This window comes from Stenella coeruleoalba (genome assembly GCF_951394435.1).
Source record: "Stenella coeruleoalba genome assembly, chromosome: 2".
Lineage (NCBI taxonomy): Eukaryota > Metazoa > Chordata > Mammalia > Artiodactyla > Delphinidae > Stenella > Stenella coeruleoalba.
Genome location: NC_137147.1, coordinates 78,748,185 through 78,764,706, shown reverse-complemented (window position 1 = coordinate 78,764,706; position 16,522 = coordinate 78,748,185). Strand labels below are relative to the sequence as shown.

The 16,522-nt window shown below is 38.4% G+C and overlaps 1 protein-coding gene and 1 long non-coding RNA gene across 7 annotated transcripts in view; one reads left to right on the top strand and one right to left on the bottom strand.

The window, feature by feature from the left end:
- The window catches only part of LOC307182792, a 279,819-nt gene extending 276,609 nt beyond the window's left edge, over positions 1 to 3,210 (bottom strand). The window contains exon 1 of the long non-coding RNA XR_013827262.1: positions 3,081 to 3,210. This is a non-coding gene — a long non-coding RNA (uncharacterized lncRNA). The remainder of the gene's footprint in view (positions 1 to 3,080) is intronic.
- The window catches only part of DPH6 (diphthamine biosynthesis 6), a 443,212-nt gene continuing 429,613 nt past the window's right edge, over positions 2,924 to 16,522 (top strand). For 5 of the 6 annotated variants that reach the window (XM_079914295.1, XM_079914294.1, XM_079914297.1 and 2 more), the window contains exons 1-2: positions 2,924 to 3,414; positions 6,653 to 6,747. In XM_079914295.1, the coding sequence (XP_079770421.1) occupies positions 3,374 to 3,414; positions 6,653 to 6,747 (136 nt within the window). In that variant the 5' untranslated portion in view covers positions 2,924 to 3,373. Of the gene's footprint in view, positions 3,415 to 6,652; positions 6,748 to 16,522 lie in introns of those variants that run through there. The other variant, XM_079914299.1, reaches the window with a different exon arrangement.

Here is a 16,522-nt window from a genome sequence, read left to right as displayed (position 1 = left end):
CCTATTTTGTTGGCTTTATAAACGAATACATAGTCATTTATAACAGTTTGAGATTGTAGGAAGTGAGCTCACAATGCCTTTGAAAGGCGAATCTTGGGCAAGTCATTTCAATATATTATAAAAAGAATTACTTTAGCCTATGCTGGTATAAAATCTGTTATCTTGTTGACATTGATTGGGCTGCAGCTACCTTTACACTATCCATGTAGAATGCTATGCATATAGGGGTCCTGCTAAGCCAACTTTTCTTGAAGTTTGGGCAAATTACTTATCAACAAATGGATTGACTACTTAAAAATGAGTTCTCCTTATTAACTTGTGAGTCTTTTTAAAAGTCCTTTGTGAAGTTTCAATATTAGTATGTTACTACGTTCAGGATTAGTATATTAGTTTCAAAGTAAATTAAAGCATTTCTTTAAAAATACTGTTGTTGAAATTCCTCATTTTGGCTTTCCATGGCACTGGATAATCTGGCATTATTTTATCCATCCAACTTATTTTCCCTTCTCTCTTATATACTCTTACAACTTATCAGGCAGGTTTGCCCACTACTGCTGAACACACCATACTCATTCCTGTAGGGGAGGAAAAATTCTCTTCTACCCTCTTAGGTTCTCTGGCTAAGAATTAAACTCGCCTATGGCAGATTAACTGGCAAAAAATACATACAAGTTTTACTAAAATTTCTTACACGGACATGGGAGCCTTCACAACAGAATGAAGATCCTCCCCACCAGCCCCCAAAAGATGGCAGAACCTACATGCTTTTATAGTAGGTTGAACAAAGAGAGGTAATTGTAGAAAAGTAACTAAACTATATGGAGAAGCGAAAGGAAGATAAGAATCCATATTTTTGACAAGTTCTGTTTGCACAGATTTCTTTTGGCCTTGATTCCCCATTTCCCATCTCTGGCAACGAGAATATCTTTTTTTCTCTTAAGTACAGAGAAGGCACCTTTTACAATGGGCTTTTATCTCCTGCTTTCAGAAATAAAAAGGAGTTCAGAATGCCCTTATTGCACCTGCTATTTCTCAAGTGCCCTTAACTCAATCAATATGCCAAAGTGGCATTTTTGGAGTGACATGCTCTGAATTCCTTTATCTGTCTTTGTTTGTAAGGTCTACCTATTCCTCCTGTTCATTTCGGCCCATCATTCAAGTCCTGTTTTTTTTTCTAGAATTTTTCCTGTGGATTCAACTCATGGAACTCTTGCCATATGCATTACATAACTTGTTACTTTCAAAATATGCCCTCTTGTATTGTGAATATTTGTTTCATGCACTTGTCTTATCTCCCCAACTAGACTCTCATCAGGCCCAAATTGCCTGGGCTGTGGGCAAAAGCCCTAGCACACAACACCTCAATTCAAGATGGGGACAACATACCCTGTGCAGAAATGCTGCACCCAACACTTAAGTCTAAAGTGCCCCCAGGAACACAACTGTGCCCCACCCTATTGACAAGAACCTCATAAAGCTGCCCTGCCCATGGCCTGTTGGGGAGAGCTTGTCTTCTAGAGCGAGAACTCACACCTCTCCGTTCTTTGACCAAAGAATAAAGCTTTGCTTTGCTTCTGAGCGAACCAGGCAGGAGGACCCTTGCTGGAGCCCAACTTGAAAGGGTTGGTAATAATAAGACAGGCTGGGACCTGGGATGTGGTACACTTTGCTGCAGTACTTTCACATGGACAAACAGCTCCTTGAGCAACAAAATACAAAGAAACTATAAGGGACTAAAAATAACCGTGTGCATGCTCAGTTGGGGCAAATTATACAAAACAAGATACAAAAAGACCAAAAAAAGAGCTGGGAGCAAAAACAGGGTGTCAGGAGCAAAAGCAGGGTGCTGTGCATGCCTCCTGCACGCAACACCACCAAAGGGGTGGGCAAACCACCTAAGCCACCACTCCGAGCCAACCCCTGGACACCCCCCTACCCTCACCCCATATAAGGAACCAGTTGCCCCCCACCCCCTCGGGGAGCGAGCAAGGGAAACTGTTACTTGTTATCAAGGGAAACTATTACCTGTTTTTGCTCCTCCCTGCTTGCCTGAATTTCTTGTCTGGCCTCTTGTCACCTTCTATTGATTGGGCAAGGTCAAGAACCATGGTTGGTATCAATAACACCTATATGATCTCCCTCCCTCCATCACTGGAACCTCATCTCCCACTACTCTGAGGTGTCAGCCACACTGGCCAAACTTGTTTTTCCACAAACACATAACGCATCTAGGGTCTCGGCTCTGGTTTTTTTCTTCTGCCTAGAGCAGTGGTCCCCAACCTTTTTGGCACCACGGACTGGTTTTTGTGGAAGACAATTTTTCCACGGATTGGGGGTGGGGGGATGGCTCAGGCGGTAATGGGAGCAACAGGGGAGTGGCAGATGGAGCTTTGCTCTGCTGGCTGGCTCTCCCACCCACTGCTCACCTCCCGCTGTACAGCCCAGTTCCCAACAGGCCGCGGACCAGTTGGGCCTGTTCCCAACAGGCCAACAACCTCCTTCCTGATTCCTCTCAAGCTCTATTCTTTTTCATAGCACTTAACATGTTTCAACATGCTATGGAACCTTTTGGCAGTATACTGTCTGCTTTCCCCACCCCCATGTAAACTCCAGGAGGGAGGTGATTGGTGGGTTTTTTTGTTTGATTTTGCCGCTCTATCCTTGCAAAGCACACCCGGCAATCTCCCACAGGAGGTGATTGTTTTATTCACGGACGTATCCCAAGAGCCTAAAACAACGCCAGGTAAATAAAAGGCACTCAATAAATACTTGGTGAATAAATTTAGAAATTAGATTTTCTTTCTGCAAGGACACTGCTCTTTGGTGATGAGCCTTAACCAGCTTCTAAGCTTCTTTATTACACAAAGGGCCCAAACCACAGGGAGCCTAGCAGTCCTAGGAGTGGCCCCAGAGGTAAGTTGGAAGCACTGAGGAGACAAAAGCTAAAAAACTAAAGGGTGCAGCTCTTTCTGGGGAAGGGGTGGGTGGCTGGCTGAGGAAATAAAGACCAACTTGTTTTCCCTTTGCATGTCCACAAGTGTTTCAATGGGCGGCATAAAGGACTTTGAACATTCTCCTACCCAAACAAATCCAGGGCTCCGAGCCCGAGCGCGGCGACGCGGGCCTTGCCCTTCCCCAGGCAGCTTCAGTGCCCTCACTTAGGTGGTTAGGCCGCGCCTAAACAGCGTTCTTTTCCGAGCCGGGACCTCCGTGCCTCAGGGACTAGGCGCCAAGGTGGCGCGTACTCCGCGTCCAGGTGCCCCGTGGGCGGCCGCAGGGGCCGCAGCACCGGTCGCCTGACAGGCGGCGGAACGAACACCCGGGCGAGGACCTGCGCACGTCACGGAGGCGTCGGCCCGCGCCCGCCGCACGCATGCGCACTGCGCCCAGCATGAGGGTCGCGGCTCTGATCAGGTAACCGCCCCGGTGCCGCCTTCCTCCTCCCTTCCTGCCTCCAGTCCCTTTCTGCTGAGTAGCAGGAGCTGCCGCCGCCGCCGAACTGACGGTGTCCCCGCAGAAGCCGTGTATCGGGGGCTCGGCGGCTCCTCCCGGTAGCAGGAAGAGGCGGAGCTTTCGGGCTACTACCCGGCCTGGCTGGTCCCCGGTCCCGGGCTGGCGCTCCTCCTTTCTCTCCGTCGCCTCCTCCCTGGTCTTCTGGGCCCCAAACTTGGGTTCAGATTGGTTTCACTTTAAAACTACTGATGTCTGGGTCTCACCGCCCGAGGGCTGTTTAAATTACTCAGACCCGACTCGGGGTCGGATTCTCAAAAACTGTAATGGGCTGTGAAGTTTGAGGGGCACTGCTTGACGCCACTTACTGCGTCTCTCCCACCCTTTTCTCTCATTTTTCATCCTCTTTTGTAGTTCCCTTCAGTCTTTCTGCCGGTCCTCCGGCCCTGCCTGGTTCCCTACGTTGTTACCAGCCCCGCCCCCTCCCGCAAAGACCACCTCTCCCTCGCCTGCCGTCCCATTAGTGACTGGACTGTTTATGGCATAGATGTGTTTTACTTTGGTGCTCAAGGATAGAGATGGAATTATCCTGTTTTATCTTAGATCCAGTTGCCATTGCTTGAACACTCATGATTGCTTTTAGACAAGTGACCTTACGGTAACATACTCCATATTCCAAAAGGAGTTTGAAATCTAATAACCCATCATGTATTTAGGTGTCTAAATTAAGTCCTATGACGACCAAAGATTCGTCAGCTTAAATGTCTCCATACTCAATCTGTAAACTGAAGCAAAAGGGAAAAAACAACAAAATGCAAAAGGGAGTTTAGACTACTTGAACATTTGTTTGATGAGTTTTGGATCTGTATAGAGTGAGATGAATAGAGGGCAACCATGCGAAGCCCATTGACGATTTCATGAAAGTTTTTGTTCAGTGACCTACGAAATTAATACTGGCTGACAATAGTATGACCTATTAAGGACTCGATATAACACTTCAATGCCATTGTTAGGATACTGGACTATAATGCCAAAATAATTTTTTTTTCCAATGAATTTCTTCTATAAACAATGTGATTAAGCTTCCAACATTTTGGACTTCATTTGATCTAGATAAGTAAGAACAAAAAGCAGTCCAAGAAATGAGTAATTCATATCCACATGCAGTTTACCAAAGTTTAACCATTAAAGTGAGACACTTAACTAAAGTCTCAGAAATGTTGAAGGGAAAGAGAGAAGATTGGTATAATCCATTACACTAGATATTCTGTAATGTGCATATGTTACTTTTATAATAAAAAAGCAAATTACTTTTAAAAAAGGCAATGTTGGAAAATCGTTGCTAAAATGTAAGATCTGTATAAATGTTGGAAGACATAAGTAGGAGTACAGAACATAATATGTACATACAAATATGAATGCATACATAATACATATATACATTTGTATGCATATACACTTGAATGTATTTGGTTTTAAACTTAATACAGTGAATCTGCTTGCAATAAATATATTTAGTGTGTGCACTAAGAGATGGGATATGTGTGTGTGTTCTAGGGAATAAGTGAAACCAAGATTCTTACATTATCTTTGGACCATGAAGAGCATATTTTCCTAATACACAAAAGATTGCATCATTGAATTTTACAGTTGAATGACACCTTGAGGATTAGTTAGACCATTCTCTAATTTTATAATGAAGCATGTGAACCCAAGCACATTGAGTAACTTAGTTTGGTGTTCCAGAATTGGGAACTGAAATTCTGATCTTGTGAAGGATGTCTTCCCTAACATATGCTGATGTACTTTGTGATGTTCTAAGAAGTGAGTAAGGTACTCAGCATTTTCCAAACTTAATTTGACCTTTGAAACCTTTTGTTGTTAGAGTATTTGTCGGACACTAGTGTTCCACAGAACACAATTTGGGAAATACTATTTTAAAATCATATTTGAAATCTTAGCATATTTTAAAATAAAAGGACAAGTTCTGATTGTGGATGTATACCCTTTAATCTTTAATATTCTAAATATTTTCAAGAATTAGATCATCTTGTCCTGGGGAAATAAAACAGGTTCAATAGGAGAAGTTGTGAAAAAAGGTACTTGGGGGAAACATCAGAAGCTGAGGGGAGAGAGCATGATGTGTAACTTCACTTTGCCCCTTGCAATCTCTCTCCCCTTGAGAAGTTCTGGAATGACAGTTGTTACTGATCAGAATATGGTAGAGGCTGACAAATGCTGGGAACTAAAATAAAAGGCAAAAGGTCCAACTTCTAGGATAATCAGTCTCTTGGTTTCTTTGCTTATAAATAGGTCTAAACATTATCTGGGGGTACATTTGCAGATTTTAGCAGAGATTAGAATGAAGGGAAACAGGAATAAAACGAAGAGAGACAAAGATAAAAGAAAGGAAGAAACATGCAAGAGAGTACTAACCTGAAATAGTATAAAGGTTGCCATTCAACCTTGTTATAGATGAATGACTATTGGTCTTGAATAAGTTATTTGCTAGGTAGGTAGATTTGGTACCAGAATTTAGAATTTCCTGTCAATCTGTTTATTAGATTTATGACTCAGGCCTTGTCCTGCCATCATATGTAGTGATGGCTGAAAGATGAAGTACTGATAGTACTGCTGTTTAACTTTATCAGTGTAATTCAGCATTTTGCTTTCAACCTCTACAGAATTTGAACCCACCAAGTACATCAAACTTTGTCATTTGATAGGATCTCAGATCTTTAATTTGATCCTTTAATTGGTGATGGTGACCGTTGTTAGAGTTCTTAAAGTGGAACAGAACATGTTTTTTTCTGCTTTCTCATAGAAAATTTCATCTGAGAAGTATATATAATAGTTTAACTGAAATGTAAAATTAAATCATATTTTATTTGCAAAACACTTTATATTAAGCAAAGCCACTATCACAAACCAAAGAGTTGCCATTTTTTGTTTAGCATAGTCTTTGTTATAATGGCATATAATTTCATAAGCCCTTGTGAGTAGCAGTCTAAGATAATCAGATTCGTTTGATCAGTTGTGTATGCTATGGAAATTACATGTGTTTTTTGCAAACTAATGTAAAATAGTCCCTCAAATATTCTGAAAAGCTGAAAAAATGTGTTCTATTTCTATAATGAGTCTATGTCAGATAATGGTCAGTAACCTGATATTTGTCTCATCTATTTCTTTCTTTATTTTTTAGTGGTGGGAAGGACAGCTGTTATAATATGATGCAGTGCATTGCTGCTGGGCATCAGATTGTTGCTTTAGCAAATCTAAGACCACCTGAAAACCAAGGTAAGTGTATAACTATCAGAAAATTCTCTAAATGACTGAAACGCCAACCTCATAATCGCATTCTATTGTATGCAGTATGCAAACAATAAAAGGAACTCATATATCTTTAGCACTGGTTATCTGCTATGTTCTATGCTAAGTGTTTTCAATTACATATCCTTTACTCCTCACAAGAACTCCTAGAAAGTTTTATTAGACAAAGATACTGAAGCTTAGAGTTTTATAAATTTGTCCAAGGTGAAATAGCTAGGATAAACTTGCAGAGCTGAGACTTGAATCCTCTTACTTCAGAGTGCACTGCTGTTCCACTACAACACTTTTCCAAGTGTTGTTGGCAATGCACAGTTAAATAAGATACAGCTTCTTGGAGCTTGGGAAGTAAGACATAGATTAATAAATGATAATATATGAATTTTGTAATTAAAAGCATCTAGTTTAGCCACCTTAGATGTAAGCTAAATGTGTGAGACTTGAGAGAGCCGTAGAGCAATGTATTTCTACTTTATATTTGTCTGTAGTAATAAGGACATCTACAAATAATCCATAGACCTTATTTTAGCTACTTTTTTTGGTTTTTCTCCAATGAAATTTCCCCATTTAGAACTGTTTTTTTCTCTGTGTCCATGTCAGTGTCCAGATTTCCTCTTTTAATAAGGACACCAATCATACTGGGTAAAGGCCTTACCCTAATGACCTCATCTTAACTAATTACATCTGCAATGACCCTATTCCCAAGTAAGGTCACATTTTGAGGTATTAGGTGTTAGGACTTTAATACAAGAATTTGGGAGCGACACAGTTCAAACAGCAACAATATCTTTTTTTAATTGAGATATAATTGATGTATAACACTGTATTCGTTTTAGGTGTATAACATAATGATTTGGGGTGTGTGTGTGTGTGTGTGTGTGTGTGTGTGTGTGTGTGTGTGTATATATATATATATATATATATATATATAGTGAAATGATTACCACAATAAGTTTACTTAACATCCATCACCACACGTAATTATAATTTTTTTTTTCCCAATCAGACTTTTAAAAAGAGAAAAATGTTCAGTGATTTGCTTTTTATACTCTTTTATTATACTCATACAACCATAGATATTAACTGCTAAAATGTAATAGGGTGAGATTAACACTTGTCTAACTCTATTACTACTTTTATAGTAAGATCTTTTTATCATCCCCTTTACTCAACTTCTTTCAAGATTCCATGCTTTTGCTCTACTATTATTTTAGGATGAATTATTAGTGAAAACCCTAATTATAGTTCCTGGCATGAAATAGGCACCCACTAAATTTAGTTGAATCTGGATTTAGCACTAAATATTTCCTTCCTTCCTCCCTTCCTTCCTGCCTTCCTCCCTCCCTCCCTCCCTCCCTCCCTTCCTTCTTCCTTCCTTCCTTCCTTCCTTCCTTCCTTCCTCAGTGCTGCCAGTATATTGAATTTTTGTTCTTATATCATTTTACAGTTGTTTTCTATTTATTTTGTCTTTTTTTTTTTCTTTATGCCCAAATAGGTTGTTTGTAAGCTTCTTGAGAGGAGAGGTCATATCTTTTGTGTTCCTTTAATTGTTCCTCAGCACTTGGGACAGCTCTGTGCCTCTGATAAGCATTCACTCAAGGTTTATTGATGGACAAATGAATAATGAACTAACTAGAATTAGCTCTGCAAGAGCGAGCAGTTATTTCAGTCAGATATTTGCATTTTCTTTCCTTCTCTGATTGAGACCCAAGTAATGCTGGAAGTAAAGTGGGGAAGATAGAGATTAGAAATATTTTATAGGAAGAAATAGAACAGGTCCTGTGGAGGTCCTGTAGCGGGTCAGGGATAAACATACACTTTAGGATTTTGTACTGGGCTTCTGATGATTAATGATAATAGCTTTTTCAAAGTGATATGTTTAGAAAGTAACCTCCTATTTCTGACTTTAAATAATAAAGAGAAAATTCTTTGACTAAGGGTGAGTGGGAACCACACTATAACTTCTATATTATAAAAGAAGAAGCAGAATTTCCTTGCAGGTTGTGTTCTGTTACCAAAGGAAAGAATTTTCTTATCCCTTGTGGCCAGTCAGGCAAGTGAGTTTTTTAAGCTTTCTATCTTTAGAGGTGTTGGTATTTAAAAAGCAGATTGTATTATATAATATATAATACGTACATGATATAATTTCATTCCCTGGAGTTTCTATCTTCAGCTTTTCTATATCAATTATTACAGTTACCTTGTACTGAATCATTAACGTACAGAGCTTCCTTGACTTACAGTATGGTTATGTTGAAATACATAAGTTGAAAATATCCTGTCAAAAACTCATTTAATACACCTAACCTACTGATCATCATAGCTTAGTCTAGCCTACCTTAACTGTGCTTAGAACTACCACTGGGCAAAATCATCTAACACAAAGCGTATTTTATAATAAAGTGTTGAATATCTTATGTAGTTTATTGAATTCTGTAGTGTGTGGAAGTGAAAAACAGAATGGTTGTATGGGTACAGAATGTTTCTAAGTGTATTGGTTGTTAACCCTTGTGATCGTGTGACTGACTGGGGGCTGTGGCTCTGCTGGGCGTCACACAGGGTATCGACCACATATCACTAGCCTGGGAAAAGATGAGAATTCAAAAGTCGAAGTACAGTTTTTACTGAATGCGTATAGCTTTTGTACCATCGTAAAGTTGAAAAATCCTGCATTTAACCATTTAACCAAAAATCCTAACCTTAACCAAGTTAAGGACTGTCTTTATAACCTTCCATGTGCTCAGGGTTCACTAGCAGAGTGGTAAGATGACACGCAAAGTATATCTTTAAATTACGCCTCATGTGGAATGGAGCTATTTATTCAGAATATTGTTAGTGAGAAAAAATTTAGTAGTAAATGGAATTGGAATATTACAAAGTAAAAGCTGGAAAAAATCAGCTGCAACTCTCATTGTAATGGAAGAGAATAGATGGCTGTGGGTTGCTGGATGGAGAGGGTTTAGCTAATCATGATTTAAAGTCAGCAGGAAGTTGGTGATTATTGAATGAATCATTGACTTTTTCCCCCAACCATGTAAAAGGAATCTTAATGAGGAATAACTGGTAGAGATGACTCCAGTACAAAGTTGGTTAAAGTAAATTCACAGCCCTGAGTTTTCAGTGGGTAGTCTGGAAAAGACTTTATCCCCATCAATGGGGATAAATGTGAACTTGTCATAAAATTCACAAAGCCATCTCTTTAAATTTGTAGTAGGAACTTTTGTGGCGTATTAATTGAGGTGCTTCAGGCAACAGTGGAGCCTTTTGGTTTTATTTGCTCTCATACCATTGTTGCTATGTAGCTTCCATTAATAAAAGTTACATTGTGGTTGGGACTAAATGGAGCCTTAAAGGAAAATTGTCTTCTAGGTTTTTGAAGTCAGTAAAGTGTTTTTAATTATTAGGCCAACATCAGGAAGTTTCTTGCTAAGTAGCTCAAAGTTATTTAAATATATTAATTCGACTGTATTAATTGCCTTTAAAACTAATACATTTAAAGATCTACTTTAAACTTGAGATGAAGGTAATCTGAAAGGTTTTTAGGTAACTTTGGCTATATCTCTCCTTCCTACTGGGACCAGGACTAGACAGATTTATAATAATAATGTGAGTACATGAAAGCCAGTCTGTTCTGTGGGTTCAGAAATCTAGTGAGCCAAAATCTGATAGCATATGATGGCAGTTTTGATTATTGAAGGACCCTTACAATATCATTTTTCATGCCTTTTGATAGAATTCTTTCACATTCAGTGGAAATCCTAGACCTGCTTGGCATATATGCATGTAGAAACATATATGTCAAACATTGTTTTGTAACTTTTTGAGAACGTAATAATGTATTGTGAACATTTTCCCTGTCATTAAGTAGTATGCTACCATAGCATTTTCTAGATATTGTCTTTGGAACACAAATACCCTATGAAAATATAAGTGTTCTGTGGATAGATAACTTTGAGAGATAATTCATACACTCTCCCCTTGTTAGAGCACCTTAAAGCAGATTAGCCTAGGAAGAACTGCAGTTAAAACACCTGTTTAATATGGTTTATCCTCATTTTTTATAAATTGATTTGACCACAGAGTCCTTTTTTTTCATCCAATACCTATTAATATCTCATGGAATTTCTATTCTGCAGAACATACTTTAGAAAATAGTCCTCTTCATAATTATATTAATGGCTGCATAGTATTTTATTATGTGAATATACTATCATTTTAATCAGTTATAAACAATGCTGTGATGAACATCTTTGCAAATAATCTTTGTGTATATTCATGATTCTTTTTTCTAAAAAAAAGAGTGTTAAGAAATCAGAAAGCATATTCCAATATATTTCTAAGCTTATTTATATCACCAAAAAGTGTGATGTGACTCATCTGTTTTGAGTATTTTACTCATATTGATATTTTTGGAATCTTGTGACAACCAGTGATTGTGTTACTTATTAGCTTAAGTTATGTTTCTATACACATTTGTAACTGCTCTAACAATACTGAATTTATATATGTTTATATGTTTTATTGAATTAAGAATATAGAATATATCAAGAGCATCTAAATCTTTTTCTTACAAATATTTGTCAATTATTAACTAAGTATGTTTTTTTTTTACATCTTTATTGGAGTATAATTGCTTTACAATGGTGTGTTAGTTTCTGCTTTATAACAAAGTGAATCAGTTATACATATACTTATGTTCCCATATCTCTTCCCTCTTGCATCTCCCTCCCTCCGACCCTCCTATCCTACCCCTCTAGGTGGTCACAAAGCACCAAGCTGATCTCCCTGTGCTATGCGGCTGCTTCCCACTAGCTATCTACCTTACGTTTGGTAGTGGATATATGTCCATGCCTCTCTCTCGCTTTGTCACAGCTCACCCTTCCCCCTCCCCATATCCTCAAGTCCATTCTCTAGTAGGTCTGTGTTTTTATTCCTGTCTTACCCCTAGGTTCTTCATGACATTTTTTTCCTTAGATTCCATATATATGTGTTAGCATACGGTACTTGTCTTTCTCTTTCTGACTTACTTCGCTCTGTATGACAGACTCTAAGTCCGTCCACCTCACTACAAATAACTCGATTTTGTTTCTTTTTAAGGCTCAGTAATATTCCGTTGTATATATATGCCATATCTTCTTTATCCATTCATCCGATGATGGACACGTAGGTTGTTTCCATCTCTTGGCTGTTGTAAATAGAGCTGCAGTGAACATTTTGGTACATGACTCTTTTTGAATTATGGTTTTCTCAGGGTATATACCCAGTAGTGGGATTGCTGGGTCATATGGTAGTTCTATTTGTAGTTTTTTAGGGAACCTCCATACTGTTCTCCACAGTGGCTGTACCAATTCACATTCCCACCAGCAGTGCAAGAGTGTTCCCTTTTCTCCACATCCTCTCCAGCATTTATTGTTTCTAGATTTTTTGATGATGGCCATTCTGACTGGTGTGAGATGATATCTCATTGTAGTTTCAATTTGCATTTCTCTAATGATTAATGATGTTGAGCATTCTTTCATGTGTTTGTTGGCAGTCTGTGTATCTTCTTTGGAGAAATGTCTGTTTCGGTCTTCTGCCCATTTTTGGATTGGGTTGTTTGTTCTTTTATTATTGAGCTGCATGAGCTGCTTGTAAATCTTGGAGATTAATCCTTTGTCAGTTGCTTCATTTGCAAATATTTTCTCCCATTCTGAGGGTTGTCTTTTGGTCTTGTTTATGGTTTCTTTGCTGTGCAAAAGCTTTTAAGTTTCATTAGGTCCCATTTGTTTATTTTTGTTTTTATTTCCATTTCTCTAGTAGGTGAGTCAAAAAGAATCTTGCTGTGATTTATGTCATAGAGTGTTCTGCCTATGTTTTCCTCTAAGAGTTTGATAGTTTCTGGCCATACATTTAGTTCTTTAATCCATTTTGAGCTTATTTTTGTGTATGGTGTTAGGGAGTGTTCTAATCTCATTCTTTTACATGTACCTGTCCAGTTTTCCCAGCACCACTTATTGAAGAGGCTGTCCTTTCTCCACTGTACATTCCTGCCTCCTTTATCTAAGATAACGTGACCATATGTGCGTGGGTTTATCTCTGGGCTTTCTATCCTGTTCCATTGATCTATCTTTCTGTTTTTGTGCCAGTACCATACAGTCTTGATTACTGTAGCTTTGTAATATAGTCTGAAGTCAGGAAGCCTGATTCCTCTAGCTCCGTTTTCGTTCTCAAGATTGCTTTGGCTATTCGGGGTCTTTTGTGTTTCCATACAAATTGTGAAATTTTTTGTTCCAGTTCTGTGAAAAATACCAGTGGTAGTTTGATAGGGATTGCATTGAATCTGTAGATTGCTTTGGGTAGTAGAGTCATTTTCACAATGTTGATTCTTCCAATCCAAGGACATGGTATATCTCTCCATTTATTTGTATCATCTTTAATTTCTTTCATCAGTGTCTTATAATTTTCTGCATACAGGTCTTTTGCCTCCTTAGGTAGGTTTATTCCTAGATATTTTATTCTTTTTGTTGCAATGGTAAATGGGAGTGTTTTCTTGATTTCACTTTCAGATTTTTCATCATTAGTGTATAGGAATGCCAGAGATTTCTGTGCATTAATTTTGTATCCTGCTACTTTACCAAATTCATTGATTAGCTCTAGTAGTTTTCTGGTAGCATCTTTAGGATTCTCTATGTATAGTATCATGTCACCTGCAAACAGTGACAGCTTTACTTCTTTTCCAATTTGGATTCCTTTTATTTCCTTTTCTTCTCTGATTGCTGTGGCTGAAACTTCCAAAACTATGTTGAATAAGAGTGGTGAGAGTGGGCAACCTTGTCTTGTTCCTGATCTTAGTTGAAATGCTTTCAATTTTTCACCATTGAGGATAATGTTGGCTGTGGGTTTGTCATATATGGCCTTTATTATGTTGAGGAAAGTTCCCTCTATGCCTACTTTCTGCAGGGTTTTTATCATAAATGGGTGTTGAAGTTTGTCGAAAGTTTTCTCTTCATCTATTGAGACGACCGTATGGTTTTTCTCCTTCAATTTGTTAATATGGTGTATCACGTTGATTGATTTGTGTATATTGAAGAATCCTTGCATTCCTGGAATAAACCCCACTTGATCATGGTGTATGATCCGTTTAGTTTGCTGTTGGATTCTGTTTGCTAGTATTTTGTTGAGGATTTTTGCATCTATGTTCATCAGTGATATTGGCCTGTAGTTTTCTTTCTTTGTGATATCCATGTCTGGTTTTGGTATCAGGGTGATGGTGGCCTCGTAGAATGAGTTTGGGAGTGTTCCTCCCTCTGCTGTATTTTCTAAGAGTTTGAGAAGGATGTTAGCTCTTCTCTAAATGTTTGATAGAATTCGCCTGTGAAGCCATCTGGCCTTGGGCTTTTGTTTTTTGTAAGACTTTTAATCACAGTTTCAATTTCAGTGCTGGGGTTGGTCTGTTCATTTTTTCTATTTTTTCCTGATTCACTCTTGGCAGGTTGTGCATTTCTAAGAATTTGTCCATTTCTTTCAGGTTGTCTATTATATTGGCATAGACTTGCTTGTAGTAATCTCTCATGATAATTCGTATTTGTGCAGTGTCAGTTGTTACTTCTCCTTTTTCATTTCTAATTCTATTGATTTGAGTCTTCTCCCTTTTTTTTTTTTTTTTTTTTTTTTTTGCGGTACGCCGGCCTCTCACTGTTGTGGCCTCTCCCATTGCGGAGCACAGGCTCCGGACGCGCAGGCTCAGCGGCATGACTCACGGGCCCAGCCGCTCCGTGCCATGTGGGATCTTCCTGGCCCAGGGCACAAACCCGCGTCCCCTGCATCAGCAGGTGGACTCTCAACCACTGCGCCACCAGGGAAGCCCCTCCCTTTATTTCTTGATGAGTCTGGCTAATGGTTTATCAATTTTGGTTATCTTCTCAAAGAACCAGCTTTTAGTTTTATTGATCTTTGCTATTGTTTCCTTCATTTCTTTTTCATTTATTTGTGATCTGATCTTTATGATTTCTTTCCTTCTGCTAACTTTGGGGTTTTTTTGTTTTACTTTCTCTAATTGCTTTAGGTGCAACGTTAGGTTGTTTATTCGAGGTGTTTCCTGTTTCTTAAGGTAGGACTGTATTGCTATGAACTTCCCTCTTAGAACTGCTTTTGCTGCATCCCATAGATTTTGGGTCATTGTGTCTCGGTTGTCATTTGTTTCTTGGTATTTTTTAATTTCATCTTTGATTTCTTCAGTCATCACTTCGTTATTATGTAGTGTATTGTTTAGCCTCCATGTGTTTGTATTTTTTACAGATCTTTTCCTGTAATATCTAGTCTCATAGTGTTGTGGTTGGAAAAGAAACTTGATACAATTTCAATTTTCTTAAATTTACCAAGGCTTGATGTGTGACCCAAGATATGATCTATCCTGGAGAATGTTCCATGAGCACTTGAGAAAAATGTGTATTCTGTTGTTTTGGGGTGGAATGTCCTATAAATATCAATTAAGTCAATCTTGTTTAATGTATCATTTAAAGCTTGTGTTTCCTTATTTATTTTCATTTTGGGTGATCTGTCCATTGGTGAAAGTGGGGTGTTAAAAGTCCCCTACTATGAATGTGTGACTGGATTTCCCCTTTTATGGCTGTTAGTATTTGCCTTATGTATTGAGGTGCTCCTATGTTGGGTGCATAAATATTTACAATTTTTATATCTTCTTCTTGGATTGATCCCTTGATCATTATGTAGTGTTCTTCTTTGTCTCTTGTAATAGTCTTTATTTTAAAGTCTATTTTGTCTGATATGAGAATTGCTACTCCAGCTTTCTTTTGGTTTCCATTTGCATGGAATAGCTTGTTCCATCCCATTACTTTCAGTCTGTATGTGTCTCTAGGTCTGAAGTGGTTCTCTTGTAGACAGCAAATATATGGGTCTTGTTTTTGTATCCATTCAGCCAGTCTCTGTCTTTTGGTGGGAGCATTTAATCCATTTACAATTAAGGTAATTATCGATATGTGTGTTCCTATTCCCATTTTCTTAATTGTTTTGGGTTTGTTATTGTAGGTCTTTTCCTTCTCTTGTGTTTCTTGCCTAGAGAAGTTCCTTTAGCAGTTTTTGTAAAGCTGGTTTGGTGGTGCTGAACTGTCTCAGCTTTTGCTTGTCTGTAAAGGTTTTAATTTCTCCATCAAATCTGAATGAGATCCTTGCTGGGTAGAGTAATCTTGGTTGCAGGTTTTTCTCCTTCATCACTTTAAATATGTCCTGCCAGTCCCTTCTGGCTTGCAGAGTTTCTGCTGAAAGATCAGGTGTTAACCTTATGGGGATTCCCTTGTGTGTTATTTGTTGTTTTTCCCTTGCTGCTTTTATTATGTTTTCTTTGTATTTAATTTTTGACAGTTTGATTAATATGTGTCTTGGTGTGTTTCTCCTTGGATTTATCCTGTATGGGACTCTCTGTGCTTCCTGGACTTGATTAACTATTTCCTTTCCCATATTAGGGAAGTTTTCAACTATAATCTCTTCAAATATTTTCTCAGTCCCTTTCTTTTTCTCTTCTTCTTCTGGAACCCCTATAATTCGAATGTTGGTGCATTTAATGTTGTCCCAGAGGTCTCTGAGACTGTCCTCAGTTCTTTTCATTCTTTTTTTTTTTATTCTTTATTCTGCTCTGCAGTAGTTATTTCCACTATTTTATCTTCCAGGTCACTTATCCGTTCTTCTGCCTCAGTTATTCTGCTATTGATCCCATCTAGAGTATTTTTAATATCATTTATTGTGTTGT